The following is a 20,942-nucleotide window of genomic DNA, read 5'->3' as shown; positions in this document are numbered from 1 at the left end:
AGGAGATGCAAATTATTATGAGTAAATTGTTTTTGTACTGAGTCTAATACATTGAAAAAAAAAAAACATTTTTTGAGGGCTCTACTCCACCATTTATTCAGCCAATTTAAGATAATTATAGAAGGAAAAAAGAATAAAATAACTCATATTAAAGTATACAATATTAGTTCTTTTAATCTTTTTTTTTTATCATTTTGGTTGTCATAATTAAAATTTATGTTAATTTTTTGTATTGTTGCCAATCCAGTATGATTTTCCTTCTGAGTACAAATCTAATAATTATTGATCATTTTGAACTCGAGATGATACTTTTTCAAATCTCATTTCAAGACAGAAGACGCTTTTTTTTTAAGCATGGCCTTACCAAATACTCCAGACTTTTACAGTAGACGAACCCTGAGAAAACAAAATCTGCAGCTTCACCAAAAGACAAAAAATATACAATTTGTGTTGCAAATCATTTCCCATGAAAATGTTTTCCATATCCAAGTTCCAGTCGGCAGGGGGTGGCTGGCTTTCTCACAAACTGAGTGAGCCGGCAGGCGGCTAGTAAAGGCGGCGGCCGGGCCGAGCCGTGCCGTGCCGAGCTGGGGGGGCGACATTCTCGCCGAAGCTTACGAGCAACATTATTAGCCGCTGGCAGGAAATGGAAATCTCTTAAGACGCTACAATCAGTTCATGATGTCTCAAGATGAACATCTCATTTCATTTGATCACTTCGCCTCACACCATCGAGTCCAGTTTTCCTCACGTAGCTTTTTGGCCTTTTGGATGTCGTTGCCGAGCTCAGCCTGTATCTTGTGGATTTTTGTTTTTGATGGGTGTGGGATATATTTGTATTATATTTCCCAAGCAGTTTATATTTTACATCAGGGGTTTTGTCCAAGGGACCACCATTATAACCTAGTGGGGAACCACTGCTTTGGCGGAATATTATTTCATTTTGCACCGAAGGCTATTTATTTGCCTCTGTACATTTATTTTGTGAATCTCAGCTACATTTGACATAATTTGGATGGGTAAATGATTCAGAAAATTAGCTGGAAAATTCATCAAGTCCAAATAAGAAAGTAATTTTATTTTTAAAAATGTTACAATTATTTTCCCTTTCCAATTTTGTGGACCAACTGCAGTACCACCTCGGACCACAGGAGGGCCGCGGACCACCGGTTGACAATCACTGTTTTACACTATGACATTGCATCCCATTTAATGATTAGAAAAACTTTTCTTACCAAAATATGGACTGCTCATTGCACTAAATTTGAAATGGAAGATTTGCGTTTTAGCAGGCTGACGTGCCGTTTATATTTTGTCTGTACACACACCGTCGCTGGCGGAAATGGCCCTGACCTCCGTCACAGCAACACAACTCTGCTCCTCCGTCACTTTGTGTTACGGTTGACCCCCACCCCCAAAAAAAAACTAAATATTGAAGTTGCTACCCCTAAACTGACATTGAAAGATCATCATGAGGGTTAACGCAAAAGTCTGAGGTAACTCTCACACATCGGATGTGAAGATATTTCGTTCCCAATCTATAAATGTCAGCTTTCTGCTTGTAAGAGAAGATCACGAACCCGCTACCAAACCCGCTAGCGAACCCGCTAGCGAACCAGCCAGCCAACCCGCCAGCCAGTTTTTTTTCCGATAGCCTGAGCACATTTTTTTCTCACTATTGGCTATTTTTGCAAAAATCTTGAACCGAATTTCCAAAATTTTCCAAAATCTTGTCTTGACAAAGCGAATAAGTCTTGATTAGCTCCTTAAACCTTTATATTTTAGTTGCAAACAATGAGCACAAGTTAGCATTCTGCGCTCACTCGCGGTAGGAATGACTAAGGCCTTTTACTTTCTGGGCTAAGGCGGCTTGAATACTTTTGGCGCAATCCTGCAAACACACAGCAAGGATCCAAATTTCAAAATATTTATGGATGTGTTTTCTGTAAGCATCAAAACAAATAGTTGTTTCCATGTCAGTCATCCGGTGGGAGAAAAATTCTGGCCGTATTTCATCAAATAAGAGCAGCTTGCAGATTGACAACGGTTGTCCTCTAAGAGTGAAAAACGAGCCAGCGAGCCATACCTTGCCAAACAAAGGGAGGAAGACGCACTTTGGAGGAACAGGAAGAATCTAAATTCTTGACATAAGCAGAGGAAAAGCTACCCTCAAAGAACACTTAATAACCACTTACATGCAGGCAATGACCAATGTTTTTATTTTTCACTATCGTAGCTGTCCAAAGAATTTTTTTTTCTCAGCATTTGCCGAATGTTTCCATTTTGTATTTGGGCTGGAGAGCTCCAACACGTATTGAAATTGGAAACTAGAAATTGTTGACAACAAGCAAGCAAGTTGTCTCCTCCCAAACAATTTTTGGCGTCTATCTTGAAGTTGGAGGACCTTGCAAGGAACGCCAGCAGTAAAATATTTTCTTGAATTACCCATTCTAAATTTTTTGCCTTTTTTTATTTTCTTTCACTGTTCACACATTGCAGCCGTTTCACTGCTATTTGAAACTTATCCGCACAGCAAATACAAAAAAAGTTCCTTTTTTTTTTGACGAGGTTAGAGTGTCGCTTTTTTTAGCACGCTGTTGCATACTGAGATGCTATTCGCACTGATTTACAATAAAATTTGCACAACGCCGTTTCCAATAAAGGCCAAAGTCAAGCCACCGTCACATTCCGTCTGTTTTTTGTTTGCCTGCAGACGTGAGACGCTATCGAAAGCAAAACGGTGAAAGGGGCCTGACCTCAGCTCTCATCGAATTCGCTCCGGCAAGGGAACGCAGCGGCTGAATGTTAATGAGGCGCAGCTGCGCAAAATGAATTATTGATTATGATGCCACAGATTTTATTTTGAGGCATAATTTTGCTGTAAAAAATTGCACGTGTGGTGACATTTTGTAATTCATGACATTATTGATCCTCCCAAAGAAAAACTACCTTCAGCTATACTTCAATTTACACCAAGCAATCTCATTCTTTCTATTTTTTCTTTTCATATTTTCCTGTGTCAATCCGCGAAATTATATTTTAGTGCTGCACTAACTGTGGATATAAAATACATTTCTAAATGTCAACCTCTGTACATATTTCCATTTTTTTTGGGTTTGATTTACTCAAATGTCACCGCAGCGGCACAACATATCAAGCGGGGGGAAACACCTCGTAGTAGGAGTGCTGTACTCGTCATTTAAAAAGCCTCAGGCCCCCTTTCTCTCTTGCGTGCCTAGCTTTGTGCTCCTTCCGTTTCCTCTTTTATTAGCAACTTTTTATATGCAACTATTTTTTTTTCCCTCCCTCGCCATGACGTCGAAGTAAAATTCCCAGCAGTGCCGCCAGCTAACGTGATGTGGACGACATACGACATTTTGCAATTTTTTCAGAATGTAAAAGCTGCAACCACAACGGGTCACCTTGACATTAAGTCAACAATGTCATCTTGATAACGTGACCAACCAAGGTAGAAATTGCTGATGATTCGTCTATGAATTGCAGAAAAGAGTGTGTAAGTTTGCATTTTCTTATGGGTTGTGCATCAATTGGCAAATTGCGAAATATCAAACTGAGCATTGAACAACAGCAACAAAAAAGCATCTGCGCTACTTTGCGCCTAATCATTAGGAGCAGCTAGACTCAATAAAAGTTCCCGAGAAAAGCCATGTCCACTTTGCCTGACATAAGAGGACATCTGGATATTGTGCAGAAAAGGAAAAGCGGCCTGTGGCTATTTACAATACGTGGCTCTCCGCAACGGAACGCCTGCTCGATAATCGGTAGGAACGCGTGATCCAGCCCAATCAGCTTAGGGACCATGTTTGGATTTTCACATTTTCTAGCGTTGCATCCTTTCACATTTGCTATTTTGTCTCTAGCTGTTAATATTTTTTTGCACTCACTTCTCGAGGAAAATGAGATGGTTTGAGGGGGCGTTAAGGTCCAGCGACGGCCAGCAACCCCTCGGGTTGACGACAATGGCGGCTCACGTGACTGGGCCGTACAAGCGTTTCGGACAAGTCCTTAGATAAGTCTCGGCGGCTATGTGAACAGCAACGGTGCAACGGCTCATGTAGACAGAAGGGACTCACTTGTGTCGATTCCTGATCCTTTTCTGAAGAAAAATTCTTTTTCAATTGAGTTTATTTAAAACATTGATCAAATGTGGTAAACTGATGATTTTTTTTTTCCATTTCCCAAAGCCAATTTGGTGTGCTGGAGCCTTTCCTGGCTGACTTCAGGCAGTAGGCAGGGGGCACCATGAACTGGTGAGTACAATTTGGTTTTACTATTTTTCATCGTACGGACTTGTTTGGTTATTAAGCTGGAATAGTTTGAATTTGAATCTGATTGAATCTGACCGACCGACTCATGTTTACGCCACTTCAAAGACTTAGGACGATATTTCTCTGTACGTTTGGCAAATCTTGATTTTTGTGCTGCTGCAAGCCTTCTGAAGGAGGCGTGTTAGCAAATATGGCCTTTGGCGCATGTGACAATTTGGTTGCAGACTACATTTGAGAGCGGCCGAAAGCGGGTCTAAGTTGTGGCGCAGGTGGGATCAAAGCATAGGCGGACAAATCCAGATTGTTTATGTTTGTTTTCAAAAGAAGAGGACCTTGAAAAACAATTACTTGTTGAATTGGCATGGTAGTATTGAAGAAAAGAACTTTTTCAAGATCACGCGACCCTAGTAGTCGCGGTGTTGTCGGTGTGGAGCGCATTATACTTTGCCGGCTTAATTTGAAATGCTTGACGGTGACGCTATGGCCTTCCTCCTCCCTCACTTGATGGCCACATTACTCTCAGATGACTTTGTGTAGCACTTGAGCGGTGTGTATTGCTCTCCTGCATATTCTGCGGGAACGCCCGCGTCCTTGTGCGCCAGCCCGCCCGCCTGCCTGCCTGTGTGCTCCAAAATGCGCCCATAAAAAACATGGATGCTCCACAGCGAGAAAATTGGACAGAGACTCACTCTGCTCTCCTTATAGCCAACACGATAAGCGTACATTTCCAATTTTCCTTCCGCATATACGTGCAGAAAGGTAGGAAAAACTTTCCACAGAGTCATCTCCGTACATTTTTGGGGGTAGCTCGTTTAAAGCGCTTCGACATCACTCCAACTTGGTGTCGACCACTCAGTCAGAATGATAATAGAGCAGAAGGAAGATCATAGATTTGCGCACGCAGCAGTGTCGTGATAAGTCTCGTAAAATGTCTTCCCGTGATATACGCTCCGGCGCTTTCCTTCCACGTCTCCCGCATCGGCGTAAAAAATGTTTCAATGATGGCACGGCCGTGAGGTCATTGATTGAACTGCGTGCTCCCTTTTGATCACGCACGGATGTTGTCAATCTGGCAAGTTTCTTCAAATGACATTCGAGTCGCCCACCGAAGAGCCCGGTGACTTTATTTGTCAGCGGGGCTAAGTCGGGCGACGCGGCTGGCGTGGACACGGAGTGCCACGGCGTTGGCATACATCATCTTCATCTCCGCGCCGTTAAACTGTGGCCAGGCTAAGCAAAATTCCCTTGCGTGACGTCTCTTAATCGCAGGACAGCAGGTGGCGTGTGTTATGTTGTAAACAAGGTGCTAGCATGACTAATAAGCATTGGTGAGAGTACACCGCTTATAAATTAGATGCCATTGTATCGGCGGAATGATTCGCACCATCCGTCGCCATCTTCTTGCTTTTGAAATGTGCGCTGAGTGACTCGCAATATGAGTCCAAAATAATTCAAACAATGCGTATTTCCCGCTAATTGGACAAAGGTTCCAAATGCAATCTGGTTTGACCTTGACCCCATGCTACAGCGCTACTTGCTAGCAAACAAAACATTAGCGCTAGGTGCCAGTAACGTCACAGTCGGCCCCCAGCGAGCAAAATCCTGATCTTCCTCTTGCCAATTTGCCTCGGGGCTCATTCCAGTCTGTCTGCCGTCGTTACGTAGCGTCAGCGAGCTTACTTCTTACGGCTGCGCTATGTCGCCGCCGCCGCCGCTCGTCACAATGCCGCCATGCTGCTTTTCAGCCAATTCGCCATGCGCATTTCCAGCCTCTCTTTGCTATCATGTTTACTTGACTTTTTAATGACTTGTCTTGTTACTTTTGTGTGTGTGTGTTAGGGCGCCTGAATATTTCCAATTATGAGCTAACATTTGCATGGTGGCAGCTCGCAGCAAAACCGCTCCTGTCTTTCCTCAAGATGATTTCCTGCAAATATTGTAAAAGTGAATTGAAAACTATTTTTCTTGCATCTTTGAACCTAATTAACTCGTGCTTACGGTTTTACGTTCGTAAATGTATTTGCTATGAGCCAAATGCATATATTGGCTGTATGTTACAGCAATTTGGAAAACTGTAAGTTTAGAAGCGGCATATTTAATTGTGTGTTGAGCAAAGACAAATAATTTGTCATACAGTAGCAAGTTTGTTTGAAGAGCTGAATGAAAAAATGTCAATGAGCATCATGCAGTAGCCCATGGGGAAAAAAAAAGTCCTATTCTAAAAGTGAATATTTAGACTAGACTAAACTATTTAGACTAAATAGTGCGTATTCATATTAATTTCTTTCTTTCCTTGTTAAATTATTCATCAGCAACACACTGAATTTCGTAATCATTCATTTGAGCACACGTCTTCTTTCAAACTGCAACCCTTTCAAATAAGTACAACGCTCACTTTCAAGGAGGTTTGCTCAAGGACATTCCAAAGTCAAAGTCAAGGCCGAGAATTGGAGTCTGGCAGCACAAGCAAGAAGTGACAAACTTGCAGCTGCAGCACACACACCCACACACACACGCGCACACACACACACACACACACACACTCGCATACCAAAATATGAAATCGACTTAATAAGCAATTTTGCACAAGGGATTGGAGCAACCCAAAATGTGTACAGTCAAGCCGTCCAAAATCTCAACAGGGCTTCTTTGTACATTCCTGAATCAACAAGAGCAACGTGCGCTGCAGTCGCGCTAATCTACAAAATAATTAAATAATTAAATAAGCTTTGCTTCTCTCTCTTGTGCGTGTGTGTTTGTGCGCGTGTGCGTGAGGGCAAGTATTTATTTATTTTTTTTGTCGGCACACACACGCCACAAACATTGGACCTGTCCTATATTGCACAAATCTATTTTTTTCTTGGATTGTAATGCAAGTATATTTAAAAAAAGAATAATGTGTGTAGTAATAAAATATAGCTCTGAGGTTAAATAAAACAAAGAGAGAAGAAATTAATCAAGCAGGTGTCTTGAAGTGCGGCATCTAATAATGTTTCCTTTCTCGACGTCCTTCCCAAATTCTTTGATTTGAAACTGCTGTGTGGATTTAGTTTTCTTCATATTATCTTTATGATGTTCTTCACAATCGCGGGTCATTTTTATAAAAAAAAAAAAAAACAGAAGTGGAGTGCAAAATACAAACTCGTGAAGTGCAAAATACAGACTCGGGAGTGCAAAGCGCCGTGATTTTTTTTTCTCAGCCAGCCAGAAGAATCTCCCCCCCCAAAAATTGTCGGTGAAAGAATAAGTGAAGAAAAAGATGTTTAAATGACAATAAATTGCAAGAATATTGTCAGAGGGAGAACATAAAAGAAGGGCCAACTAAAAACAATGTCATAATGATAATAATATTAATAATAACAATAATAAAATTAAAATTCTTCAGCTCAAGGTATTTCTCTTTAAGGCTGGGTGCTTGTAACGCACGAATCTTACATGTCCAGCTCCTCTTTTTGAGTTTGCACGGCGAGCTTTTCTCCGTCCTGCGCACTTTTTTTTTTCCACGCGTCCTTCATGAATTGTGACCTGGATCGGGACTTTGTCAGCTTTTCCTGCCCTCTAAACAAAGATTTCATTCTACTGCATCGTTCGGCTATGATGAATATGTCCGTTAATACTGTAGCGGATTGTATTTTTGCTTTTCTTCATTAAAAAAAAAAATATAATTACAATTAGTCAGGGGAGAACATCCCGTCAAAAATATTATTGTCTCGATATTCGGCAGACAGCAACACGTTAAAAACAAAATTCGTTGATATAAAAATAATGGCGGAACACTTTGCGCAGTTTATATGCAACTTTTGAAATGTTAACGAATAAATACAGAACGAATAACAACTTTCCAGTCGAACAGCACTATGTTTTGTTTGTTAGTTATTTTTGTTGTCGGGAAATCAAGTGGGAGCAGGTAAATGGCAGAAGCGCCGCATGGCGTGGACAAAGCTTAATTTGCGCGGACGTGTCGGACGTGTCGGACGTGCAGGCAGGTTGCAGGCCACCTGGCTGCTCCAATGGAGCACAAAAACGACCCAGATGTCACTTAACCGAGCATGGGCAACTTTGAATGACATCCCGCTATGAAATAACTTGATATTTACACGCGCATTTATATATCCGAGCTGTGAAGTCATCATCTGTTGACATTGGCAAGTTTAAACAATGCAATATGTTTTTCTTGGACTTTTCCTCTTGGTTATTTTCTCCGTGATTTGTAAACAGTTCTATTTATTTTTGCGTCACACAAAATGGAATCGATAGAAATCCCACATTGCCACATTGAACAGCTGATGATGGAGTTGTTTTCTTTTGCTCTTTGCGCTATATTGGCCATTTGGAGCGCCGGCCGATGCCCTGCACCCGACTTGGCACATCCGTGCATGGTGACTTTGAACTTGAACTTCATCTTGGCCATATTGCTGATGTGTGCGCACCGTACTGCGCCGCCACCGCCGCCGCCGCACTAATGAGGCTGCACTAATTGTTTTGTCTGCCTCTGCGTCTGCCTCATTTGACACTCAAACGCGAGGGAGGCCACATGGATGGAAACGTGGATCTCATGCGTCTTCGTTTAACATTTCCACTTGGCGTGTGGTCTGGATGTACTTTAGAAAAAGTCCACCTTTTTGGGCGCAAATGAACACTTACGTATTGCTTTGCTAGCCTGGAAATAAAAAGTCACTTTAAAGTGCGCGCGGCCGTGTTGTGAAAGACTATTTGAAGTCGGGCAGCCCAAAAGAATTTCCCCAGTTAAAGTAGCTTTGCCCTCGCTTGTCTTTCTTCTCCTCACATTCTAATAAATGTAAAATTTTCCAATGGAAACGTGACCTTGAGGGAGAGATTAAATAGTTGTTTGCTTGTTTGTGTTGAGTCGAGTTGTGTTTGCACTTTGCCGCATGCTCAAGTGGGTCATTTTATTCCAAGCTTGCTGGACACAATATGCGCGCGCGCTGCTGTCAGATGACATTCGCAAGCAATTTCCACCTTGTCCTCCCGTGTCAATTAAAGGCGAATAAATGAACATCTGTCTCCAGTCAGGCCCAAAATTCAACAGCGCAACGCTCCAGATGTGAATAACTCCGCCCTTAATGATCGAGTCCATACTCAATAAATTCTGCTTGATCATATTCGCACCTGATGAGCGCACGCGAGCAGCCATGCAGGCACAAAAAAAGCCAAACAGACTCGGCCGAACCAGCTGGCCCAAAGCTAGCTTGCTAGCTCTTGGTTCGGTTCGCCGAGTCAGGCCTTCTCTCTCTCTCTCTCTCTCTCTCTCTCTCTCTCTCTCTCTCTCTCTCTCTCTCTCTCTCTCTCTCTCTCTCTCTCTCTCTCTCTCTCTCTCTCTCTCTCTCTCTCTCTCTCCTTTATTCCTTATTTCCTGGCATTGATTTGACGCATAAATGGCGCGTCTATTTGGAGTGTCTAACTAATAGCTTAGACCGTGACGTGTCCTCGGGATATTTCGAAACATAACAAACAAAAAAATAAAGCCTCATGATCAATCCAAAGGAGGCTTTTAGAGGCGTCTGTGAAGTTGCCCATTTTTCTACGTGCTCTCGTCGTATTCTGTATATTTGATACGGACGTGTATTTTGCCCTGTTTGGAAATGTCCAAAATCTGCCTGTATTGGAAGGTGTAACGTTTTGAGGGCTGTTAATGCAACCCAAGTTTTTATTTGAGTGTTTGATTGCGCGTATTTTGTTTGGAAGTATAGGCTAATACACGAAAGGAGCGACAAACATAGTTGGAACGGTGCCCTGCGCTCACACATAACATGGTTGCCCATTAAAAATAAAAATGTCGGCCATGACGTTCTCCATACTGTGCGCAAAAATGGCAAAACCTAATTTTTGTTCCTTTTGAGGCAGTTTTTGCATCCACATTAGGTCGTGCGTGTGTACCTAATCTAGTGACCAGTGAATCCGTTACTTTTTTTTTTTTTTTTCGCCTCATCTTTCAAAAGCTCTGAGTTGCCCGCATGCGATGTGTACACGCGCAAACATTAAAACTACTGCCGGGTTTAAAAAAAATGGACTGACCCAGGGAGTTAGTTCCATTTCGACCCAACTTTGGGTTGTTTTGCATAAACAAATAAATAAATAGATACATAAATAAATGTTTTGTAAGAAAATGTGTTGTTTGTGTAAAACGGTTGTCTAATCTGAACCCAAATTGGGGTTTTAAAATCTGTGCATCCTTTTTAAGGGCGACCACATCAAATGCTTATCACACAGTCGTGAAATTTAAATTACGAGGAAAGATTTGGAAAATATCTGTAGGGGATGGAAAGCCTGGCCAGGCAAGTTTAGGCTCACTGGTCACAGCGAAGCATTGGGATCCTTTTGTCACTCAGGCGGGCGCCTTGAGCCGTTTGGGGGCGCGCATGCACGCACACGCACGCACGCACTCAGGGCAGGCCGAGATGATTGACGACGAACGTGTGTGTCTTTTGTCCGCAAGGAGCCACCGCCGCCTCTCTTAACTTGAACTTGGACTTCCGACGAGACGCGTCGTCCCCGCAGGATTTATTTGCTGCACCTCGCTGCATGCGGCCGCCATGTTAGTCATTCATTCACATGCTTTCTGGTGCGGTGCACTGCACGCATACGCAACTTGACGTCTTGCTCAAGAAATAGAATTAGGACGAAGGCATCTTAGCTTGCTCGCGTCTTCAAATCAATCACGGATACAATTTATTTGTGCACAAAATTGGCGAATTCGGGTGACTGCATGTGTTCTCCAAGTTCGTGATAGGGATGATGAAAAAAAGACTTCTCGTTTCTTCCTCATGCCCCAAATGCGACGTCACAACATTGGCCATACAAGGACGTTGCGAAATGCTGATGCAGAAGAGCTGATTGGCCTGATAGTGTTTCTTTTTTTAACTTGAGCAAAATGCAGTTGAGCTGAGGAATATGCACTGGCAAAATATTCGAAAAGTATGCTGAAAACTACTGCAGCCGACGTTTGTCTCACTGCGCTATCAAACGGAAAGTGGGCCAGATGTATTTCGTATTTGTTTCTTAAACGTGTGTGTGGGTGTGTGTGTGGACAAAGATACGCAAACTAAATAAATGCATTTAAGTCAATTGCTTTCCGGTAAAGTCAAGCCAAACCAGGAAATTGCTACCTTTTGCGAATGATGATTTTGAAACCTTTTCTTTTCTCTCCTCAAATGATGCTAATGTGCGTGTCGCTTTTTGGAGCACTCAACTTGCAATCTCTGTCGACTGTCTCACCGAATTTAAGCCGCATTGAATATTTAAAAAGTTGCGGAAGAAATGGATGGGTGGACGTGTAAATATTTCTGTCCAGTCTTCCGTTTATGCTAACACACACACGCGCGCGCGCTCTCAAATACAATTTCTTATAACGTCCAATTTCTTCTAGTATTATCCCTAAAATTGTTTGCGCCTTCTTCTTCCGTATACATGTTGTACCTGTGGGCATCTCGCACTCTCCGTCGCAGCTCACTCAGGCTGGAGTTGGAGCAATCGGAAACCAAAGCTCTCGCTTGCACGACACAAAAGCCGCATAAGCATCCAACCCATTTATTTCGAATGAGAAACAAACACACGCGTGGCCCGTTTGAAATATTTTTCCAGCTCTAAAAATATTTTGCTGAGATTGGCATGCGCCAGTGCCACCCTCTTCCTGCACGCGCACGATCACGCGCGCTAACCCACTGCGATGGATGCCTGGGAGGCCTTATTTATTGACGAATATTCGGGCTGATGTTCACGCGAGTCTTTACCAACTTTGCGTAACTTGGATGTGCGCTTTAGTTGAGGCACTTTGCGCTGTGGTGTGGCGTGTGAAAATTCTTGTGCAAAGGATGAGGAATGTGACAGGAATTTGACAATCAATGCGTGTTGGGAGGGAGGGGGGCGAATTAAAAAAGAACGCACTAACTATTTGCTTTAAATTTGTGTTTACACGTCCTCTGGACCTTATTTACGTTTTTATTTCTAATCGACTTTAGCATTTCTGTACATGCCATACCTTTGGCTTTACCAACCTTTGTCATTTTGAACGCAATCAAAAAGTGCCAAGCAGCCAAATTGGACGCTATACTTGGGGTGATATATTTTTATTCCACGATAAAGAACAGCTTGGAAAGATTTTCACTCGCTCTTGCGCTTTAAAAATATAGTGTGTGTGTGTAAACACAAACACGCACACACACATGCGCGCACACGCACACACAGCACTTATGCGTCACAATATTGCACCCTTGAAAATAGTGGGTGAAATGCAACTCAATTTATTTAAGAAATTAGACCGACCCAGGCACGTGGTCAATTTGACCCCACTTCCTGGAGTATTTTGCACAAAACAGCCCATTTTTTTGTTCAAATCAAGCCAGCAAATTAGGTTGGTTTTTTTTGCAAAACAAAACAAGATGTTGAGTGAAATTGACTCAACTTCCTGGGTCGGTCCAAATTTTAAACCAACAGTTTTAAGGGTACACCTGCACAATTTAATGCGATTGGGGTGGGGTGGGGGTCCCGTCAAGACAATAAGGCTTCATTTTGACATAAATCACCCTTTTGTTATAACAACACAAATATTGCGACTCATATGACTTCCACGTCCACCAAAATATTCAGAACGCGCCAGGCAATAAATATGTGGAACTTACATGCATGGTGCTGATTTAAGTTCTGATGTTTGGAAATGTTTCCTCTCTCGCATTTTGGAACGGCGAACGATTGCAGATGTGCCTAATGTGTCCGATCAAAAGGACGAGAAACTTACTTTGTTGTTGAATTCAGTGCAGTGAGGTGAGGTGAGGAAAGCGAGACACACACGCACATCATCCCTCCAGCAATGCTGACTCACACTGATCTGACTTACCGGTTGCGCACTCGCCTTGAATTCCAGTAAAATGAATTTAGTCACTGCATGCAGGCATTTATGCTCGTTGCATGGTTCATTCACGACAAGACCGGACGGACTGCAATCATTTCACCGTGTGCGCATTTACAGCATTCTTCCTGAAAGGGCATCGAGAAGTTGAGTGCTGTGCGCGCTGGAGGGCAAAACTAACAGTCGCCGGCACATTTCCTGACGCTGGCGCGGGGCGGCCTCTGTTCTGATGCCACTCCAAACCTGATTGCTGTTGGATGTGTGCACATGCAACCTCGGTTCCCCACTCGAACCGAGTCCTCCTCTTTGGGGAATTTCTTGCAGCCTGGCGCGGAGTATTTTGCTAGACTTGAATGTGTTCCGCATGCCGCCATCTTACTTTCCGGCATAGCGGAAGCCGCAGGTATAGGCCTGGCTTGGCTTGGTCAAGCAGGGCAGAGCCCGCCCGAGAGTGGGCACGGTGGCACTCCCCTCCCCGGGACACGGCGGCGCATGTGAGCATGCACGCACCTCCACCTCAGCCGCCACATGCGGATCCGCAAGGACGCATCAAGTTTGTTTGACAATTAGACTAGAGTCCGAGTTGCCACTTGAGGCTGAACGGAAGGAAGGCGCTGACGCAATGCATGCACGCATGTTTTGGCAAGCCACTTCGCTCCGTCAAATCGACGCAGCCCGACTTCCCAAATATTATCCGCAACAATTAACTTGCGCACTTCCTTGTTGTCCTAATGAAAAAAACATTTGCTTTAAAAATGAAAAGCGAGCAGAATATTTTGCTTTGCTCACTCCATGCTTGCATTCAACGTTTTTTTTTTTTCATCAACACGCGCAGCGAATAATATCAATATTTCTTGCACCGGACTAAATAGTGTTGTGATAAGATTGGAATTGTTGCCCAGTGACGAATTGCAATAACGACAAAACGTCCCAACTTTATAGAAGCTCCAAAGAGTCCAAATTAAATCAATAGTACAACTTTGGGGAAACTTCTCTATAAATTGGAAAATAATTTAAGTTCATCTTGAAGTGTTTATGTTGCGGGACGTCAATGCGAAATTATCGGCGTCGTAAAAAGAGATTTTTAAGTCTGTGGTTAAATATATTAACTATTTATCTTACCGAAAGCCTTGCAAACATTATTCACCATTACTTGTTGCTATTTCATTATTAGCTTTGGCCATTTTGGATTTTACCTTAAAAAAAAATTAGAATAACTTTATTATTGATACAATTAGTTTGAAGTGTCGAGCAACGTTTAGAATAGTGTCAATATTTGATTATCTAACTCATTAATGTGCTCTTTTTAAAATATATGTAAATATATATTCTTTCTACCCTTGAGCGTTATGATTTGCCAACCCACTATGATCGTAATGTGTAATTGTCCAAATCGGAAAGCGTCCTGCAGCTAAAACGAGAAGCCCCACACTCAGGCTGGAGTTTGCTTGGCCGAACTTTCCATGATCGAGCTGCGCCTGCGGCGGCGGCACTTGCAGTGGCTTTTTCCTCTTTTTCCGTTTTTTCCGCTTTTTCTGATCAAGACGGGATCACGTGCAGTTGCTTTCCTTCAAACAGAAAGCGCCTGTAAAGAGCAACTCGTTTGCAGAGTGTGAAGTTCATTCTTGTCCGTCTAGACTCCGATTACGACCCTGTTTGTCTGCGTTTTTTACCTTGACCTTGGACTTCCGTGCAGCTGCCGCCTATGCGCCCTTCGTGCTTGTGTTTTTTTTTTCTTAAGACAAAAGAGCTTTAGTCCCTCTCCTCAAAAGGACAGAGGGGCTCTGCTTCCTTAGTGGCGTGCACGCGCACAAGACGGCCACGTACATTTCCCAGGACAACTCAGGAAAAAATTGTTGATCAACCATGCAAAGACGCTCTTTACCGCTCTCGCTGCTTCATGGCTTGTATGTTTGTTAGTTGTCAGCTACGAGCACTAGAAAAAAAAGTCCTCTTGATGCAGACCGGACTCTGCCCTCGACTATGCAGTTTTACCTCTAAAAACGCAGCTCGATATGAATGCGCAAATCTTTCCAAAGCAAAACACTGACAGGGTATCAGGGGCGCATTTTCTAGCTTGACTGCTGTGTGCACGGCAGCGGAATGAAGCATAAAAGTATCTTGTCAAATAACTTGTGCGTTTTCAGCATGGCGTCTAATTAAAGACACAGTCCTTTCCTTGTTCTTATTTGTCAGTGGGCCTGAAGCGTCGGCAGAGACTGTTGTCACGCTTCTCACTGCAGCCTCATGCGCTTGAATATTACTGCAGTCAAAATGCAGACCGTCCCCAAAAGATCCCGCACACAAACAAAAGTCGTCTAATCGTCTCCTTTAAATGTCTCTTTTCGACTTGCGGAAAGGCACACTAAAGACTCATATGTGTGTGTGCCTGTGTGTGTGTGTATGCGTGTGTGTGTGGTGTGTGTGTTCGTGCGTCTGTGTGTGTGTGCGCGTATATATGTGTATATATTATATACATATTATATATTATATATAAATATTATATATTATACATTTCATATTGAATTGCAGTGTGTGTATTTATGTAATACAACTTTACATATAGCGCATTTCACATACGTACATGTGTATATATAAATACTATTATATTTCGTATAGTATATATACACCCACGTTTTTCACACATATATAAACACTGTTATATATATATTATATGCATTTTTATATATATCTTTATAAATATATATATATATTTAGATATACACACATATACACATCTATACATATATATATAAACACTGTTATATGTATTTTATACTATATATGTACACATATATAAACACTGGGTGCCATTTACCTATAGAATATAGAAAAACTTCGCTGAGGCATTTAGCTGCACCACACACAGGACTATTTCTCTAAGAATCGTTAATAATGTAGTTTTTTTGTTGCTGTTGGTATGTTTGATTGTTTTTGCTATTTTGCCATGCTGGTGTCTTTATATTGAATATTTTTGGGGGGGGTCTTAATTTAGTTGGGGGACACTCGTCTCTATGGGAATGTTGAGACGTAAAATTCTAATAATAATATTAGCAATAATTGCTTTAACAATATTTTCTTGGATGATTTATTGTACGCATGTATGCACTTTAAAAGCATCATTTAATGTTTGGGTTTTTCAAATGGGTGTGTTTGCTTATAGAGCCCTTTTGAATGAAAAGTAGCTCGAGTTGCGCACCTTGAAAGACTTTTCCAAGATTTGTACGGGGATGAACGGGTCCCTGGCCCGGACGCATTTTTCAATTCAACAGGTAAGTGCCCTGTTAGGCACCTCCGCGAGGGAACAGCTTCGGAATGCTCAATGTGTGACCCATATAGCTATTTATTCTGCTGCGGCGGCATGTAACGGGCGTGTTCGGGCTTTGGGAAGACGACGTGATCGAGTGTGAGTCGCGCGCGTGTTTGGACGTAGCAAGATGGATCCTTGTAATTTTCTTTACTGAAAGCAACAGTTGGGAAAAGGCACTTGCATGGAGGCGTAAGGCAGGTGGTGGGGAAGAGAATAAAAATCACGGTAGATGTGAGTATAGCAACTAGCTGTGTTGCGTTTGCTGCTTTTTTCCTCTTGTGGCCTTTGGTGGCGCTTGGAAGCCGGCTAAAAAGCACAGATTGTTTTCATTTGCCTCTATCGCCCCAGTGCGCAAACTTCCCTTTAAGGGAGTGAGGCTGGCCGCCGGGAGCCAATGGCAGCGCGGCGTGGCAAGCAGGAGAAGCGCTGACATGCGAGCCAGTGGCTCTCTTTAAAGGGCTCGCTGGCTGGCTGGCTCGCTGGATCGACTGTGGCTGTGTGCGCGGAGCTCAGGACCTGTTAGCGTATCACGTGCCACATCCTTAATGAAGTGGACGCGCGAGGGGCACCCGTGTGCGCATGCGCCGGGTGTAAAAATGTAGTTGGAAATGAGGTGTCCGTCTTGGAGAAGTCGACTTTTAAAAAGCATCGGCAGCCCCTGATATGACGACTTCGCTGCTTGTGCATCCACGCTGGGCGGACACCTTGATGTACGTGTATGATAAGAGTCCGAATGAAAGCGGGCCGAATAAGAGCCAAACAATGGAGGCACTGAGCGGCAATTGCCCCGCGACCCACTGCAGGGACCTGATGTCGCACCCCGCCCTGGGACGCCACTCCGGCACCATCGGCGGCGGCCACCACCACCACCCACACCAGGGCTCCGTCTACTCGGATATCTCCTCGCCGGACGCCGCTCGCCAGTGTCCCGCCCCACAGTCTACGTCGGGCGCCTCGCTCGGCTACGGCTACCCGTTCGGGGGCCCCTACTACGGCTGCCGGCTGTCCCACGCGCACAACGTCAACTTGCAGCAGAAGCCGTGCTCGTACCACCCCGCGGACAAATACGCCGAGCCCAGCACGGCGCTGCCCAGCGACGAGCTCTCGAGCCGGCCCAAAGAGTTTGCCTTCTATCCCAGCTTCGCCGGCTCCTACCAGGCCGTGCCGGGCTATCTGGACGTGTCGGTGGTGCCCGGCATCAGCGGCCATCCCGAGCCGCGACACGACGCGCTCATTCCCGTGGAGGGCTACCAGCACTGGGCTCTCTCCAACGGCTGGGATGGGCAGGTGTACTGCTCCAAGGACCAGACGCAGTCGGCTCATCTATGGAAGTCGCCCTTCCCAGGTAAATCACGGTGCATGACCTTTCTTTTTTCCCTTTTCTCCCCCCTCCTTTTCTCTCCGTTCCTTTTCTTTTCTTTCCCTCCCCCCCTCGGTGCCGTGCATGCATCTTCCCCCGTTTTTGTGTGCGACAGACAAAGTCCTCGCGGCTATTAGAAACCTGCGGCCGGCCACGTTGTTTACGCTCGGATATTTTTCTTTGCGTTCGTTTTACACGCGACTGCGCTCCACTGGCAAATTCGGTAAAACACACTGTGGGGTGCCCCGAAAGTGCTCGACAAACACACACGTCCCGAGGTCCGTTTCGTTCTTTATTTTGTTCTCGCGAGGTGGACTTTGCTATTTTAAGGCTGCCTTGCCCTTCAACTTGACATGCAGCAAACCCCACGCGGGCCCTCAGAAAATGAGAAGGTGGGAAAAAAAAAAAAAAAAAAAAAAGAGTTACAGTGCACTTCATGGCCTGAAGTGCAGAAAGCGAGCTTCTTCAGTTCCTGTGATGGATGAACATGCACAAGTTGAGTTTCAGTCACGCAGGAGAAGCCAGAGCAGGGCAAACCTTTGCCCCCTTTATGACAAGATAGTCACTTAGCTTGTTTGGACTCTGCCAATAAACCTCAACGCCCTGTGTGATGTCTTGCATATATCAGGACCCACTTGTGTCACGCACACACACCCACGCGCGCGCGCGCACACACGCGCGCACACACACAACTACGCACAAGCTTCAGTATCGCGTTACGCACAAAAATTGCTCCCTGGAAACCTTGTCTTATTTTAAAGCATGATTTTGCCGTGTGTTAAATTCACTTACACAGCTTCTAAGCTGTCCTCCAAGGTGTTTACTGTGTTGCTTCTTCATGTGGAGACTCTTCCACTTGAACACAACTTGCTATGCATGTAGCATTATGGAAAAAGAGGCACAAAAAGGGGGAAAAAAAGTACACACACGCCCTACTCCAGGCATGGACTACATGGACTGTGTTGTTTGAAGACTATTTGCCATGGCAGCCTTGCGGGCACCTAAGAAGATCAGCTCAGTCGTTGCCCACCATCTGTAGCGACAATATTACGCAGCACCAAACGCATACCGTTTTACAATTTCGGCCAAATCATCTTTTCTTTCTTTCTTTCTTTCTTTCTTATTTCTCAACTTATATATATTTTTTATTATTTTTTTTATTTTATTTATTTGCTCCACTTGGGTGGATTTTAACATTCATTCCAAAGGAACATAACACACTTGCTTGAGTGTGGAGCACTAAAGTGACTTTTGCATTCTCACAAATGGCCCCTGCAACGTCAATGCAGTGTTGCCGTCAAGGCTCTTCCTGCCTCCACCACTATTGTTTGGGCTTGACACGATTACCCACAATTCCTTGGGACACCTCTGTGCGCAAATCACATGCCACTGCTTTATGGTTTAGCTCAGCAGGTTCCATATTGACGTGCAGCATAGGCGGAATTGCACCGCCTATATGAAGGATGGATAGATACTTACATACAGATAGATTCAAACATCTTATTTTCAGTTGAGACAGAAATAATCCTCAATAACCCTTCCACGCACGCGCACACACACACATTTTATGCCTAACCGACTTTATGTTTTTATGGTAAATTCTAACGATGAACAAAAGGGTAAAAAGAAAATTAAAAGTTAGCAAAGACTGGAATGTAACACGTGATGGCCAAGTTGTGTGATGCTTCACACTGAAGCTCGACATGAGACACTGCCCATGCACACTCACGTGTTTGTGGTGGTCTCCCATATTTGATTTCAATGTAATTCATTGAAATGCAGCCACTATTTCTACAGCAAAAGCATTCCTATGCCCACAATGTGCTCATCTACATAAACACACACTTGCAGACACGCAATGATTACGTCATACACTCACGAAGGATGCGTGGATAGATAGATAGATAGATAGATAGATAGATAGATAGATAGATAGATAGATAGATAGATAGATAGATAGATAGATAGATAAATAAAAAAATATATATTGTGTGCGGTGTTTTTTCATTCCGCCGCGTTGCATGCAGCGTTAACGCCTTTTATGGGCGCAGAAGCGGCTCGCTGCGCGTAAACATTGTCGCCGTCGGCGCGGGCAGGGTGACCACCGGCAATCCGGCATGCAGGTGACATTTGCGCGTCTTTATGGATGCGCGTTTGACCTTGTCCTCGTCTCCTTTTTGCGTAGATGTGGTGCCGTTGCCGCCCGAGGTGAGCAGTTACCGGCGCGGGCGCAAGAAGCGCGTGCCTTACACCAAGGTGCAGTTGAAGGAGCTGGAGAAAGAGTACGCGGCTAGCAAGTTCATTACCAAAGACAAGAGGAGACGCATCTCGGCCGCCACCAACCTTTCGGAGCGCCAAGTCACCATCTGGTTCCAGAACCGGCGGGTCAAGGAGAAGAAATTCGTCAGCAAATCCAAGAGCAATCACCTGCACGCCACTTGACGAGCTCGCGGTTCCCTCGCCGGAAAGAAGGTCGAGAGCAACCATCATCTCGGCTGCTTTTAATTGAACTTGCATCTCCGTCAAAACAACGCACGGCCCGCCCGACCGATTTCATTTGAGAGCCGAGCAAGTCTCTCAAAACTGTGAAAATGCGGAACACGGACTCCATATTTGTTTTATATGACTGTACATATATAAATATATAATATTTAAAACGATATCTAAAGTCATGATATTGCGTGATTCATTTTAATGATTATTATTATTATTGTTATTATTATTATTTTCTTGTTTCCTTTTCTCTCCAAACCAAATCAGAAAAGGACCGCAAAAAACATGACTGATGGTGGCTTACTTTCTTTTTTGTTCTTTTTGTTTTGGTCGTTGTTGTTTCTTTTTTTTATTTTTATTTTATATATCTGTCGCCCTACAAACAGGAATGTTTGTGACTGAATGTCAGGTTTCACCCAAAAGACTCGAACATCCTCAACGACGTAAAAAAAAAAAGTTCAGAAAAGAAAAGCGGTGTACTTTGGGTGACACGCGTTCTTTTCTAATTCCCGCTGAATTGAAAAGCGATGATCCTCTTCGTATGTTCTTCTAAGCGCTGCGATATTGTTTCCTTGTGTAGTGCAATGCCTTTTTATTTTATTTAAATTCATATTATGGCTCATG

General features: G+C 43.8%; 1 protein-coding gene across 2 annotated transcripts in view; it reads left to right on the top strand.

The window, feature by feature from the left end:
• hoxc13a (homeobox C13a) overlaps positions 1 to 20,942 on the top strand; it is a 40,921-nt gene that overhangs the window by 19,907 nt on the left and 72 nt on the right. Inside the window, exons 3-5 of one of the 2 annotated variants that reach the window (XM_088368545.1) lie at positions 4,206 to 4,271; positions 17,269 to 17,810; positions 20,011 to 20,942. The exon at positions 20,011 to 20,942 is cut by the window's right edge and continues 72 nt beyond it. In XM_088368545.1, the coding sequence (XP_088224671.1) occupies positions 4,264 to 4,271; positions 17,269 to 17,810; positions 20,011 to 20,267 (807 nt within the window). In that variant the 5' untranslated portion in view covers positions 4,206 to 4,263 and the 3' untranslated portion in view covers positions 20,268 to 20,942. Of the gene's footprint in view, positions 1 to 4,205; positions 4,272 to 17,029; positions 17,811 to 20,010 lie in introns of those variants that run through there. The other variant, XM_088368544.1, reaches the window with a different exon arrangement.

Source organism: Syngnathus floridae, chromosome 2 (assembly GCF_059516105.1).
Source record: "Syngnathus floridae isolate MCC-2025c chromosome 2, RoL_Sflo_1.0, whole genome shotgun sequence".
Taxonomy (NCBI): Eukaryota; Metazoa; Chordata; class Actinopteri; order Syngnathiformes; family Syngnathidae; genus Syngnathus; species Syngnathus floridae.
The sequence above is the reverse complement of the archived record's forward strand: the minus strand, read 5'-3'. Positions and strand labels throughout refer to the sequence as shown.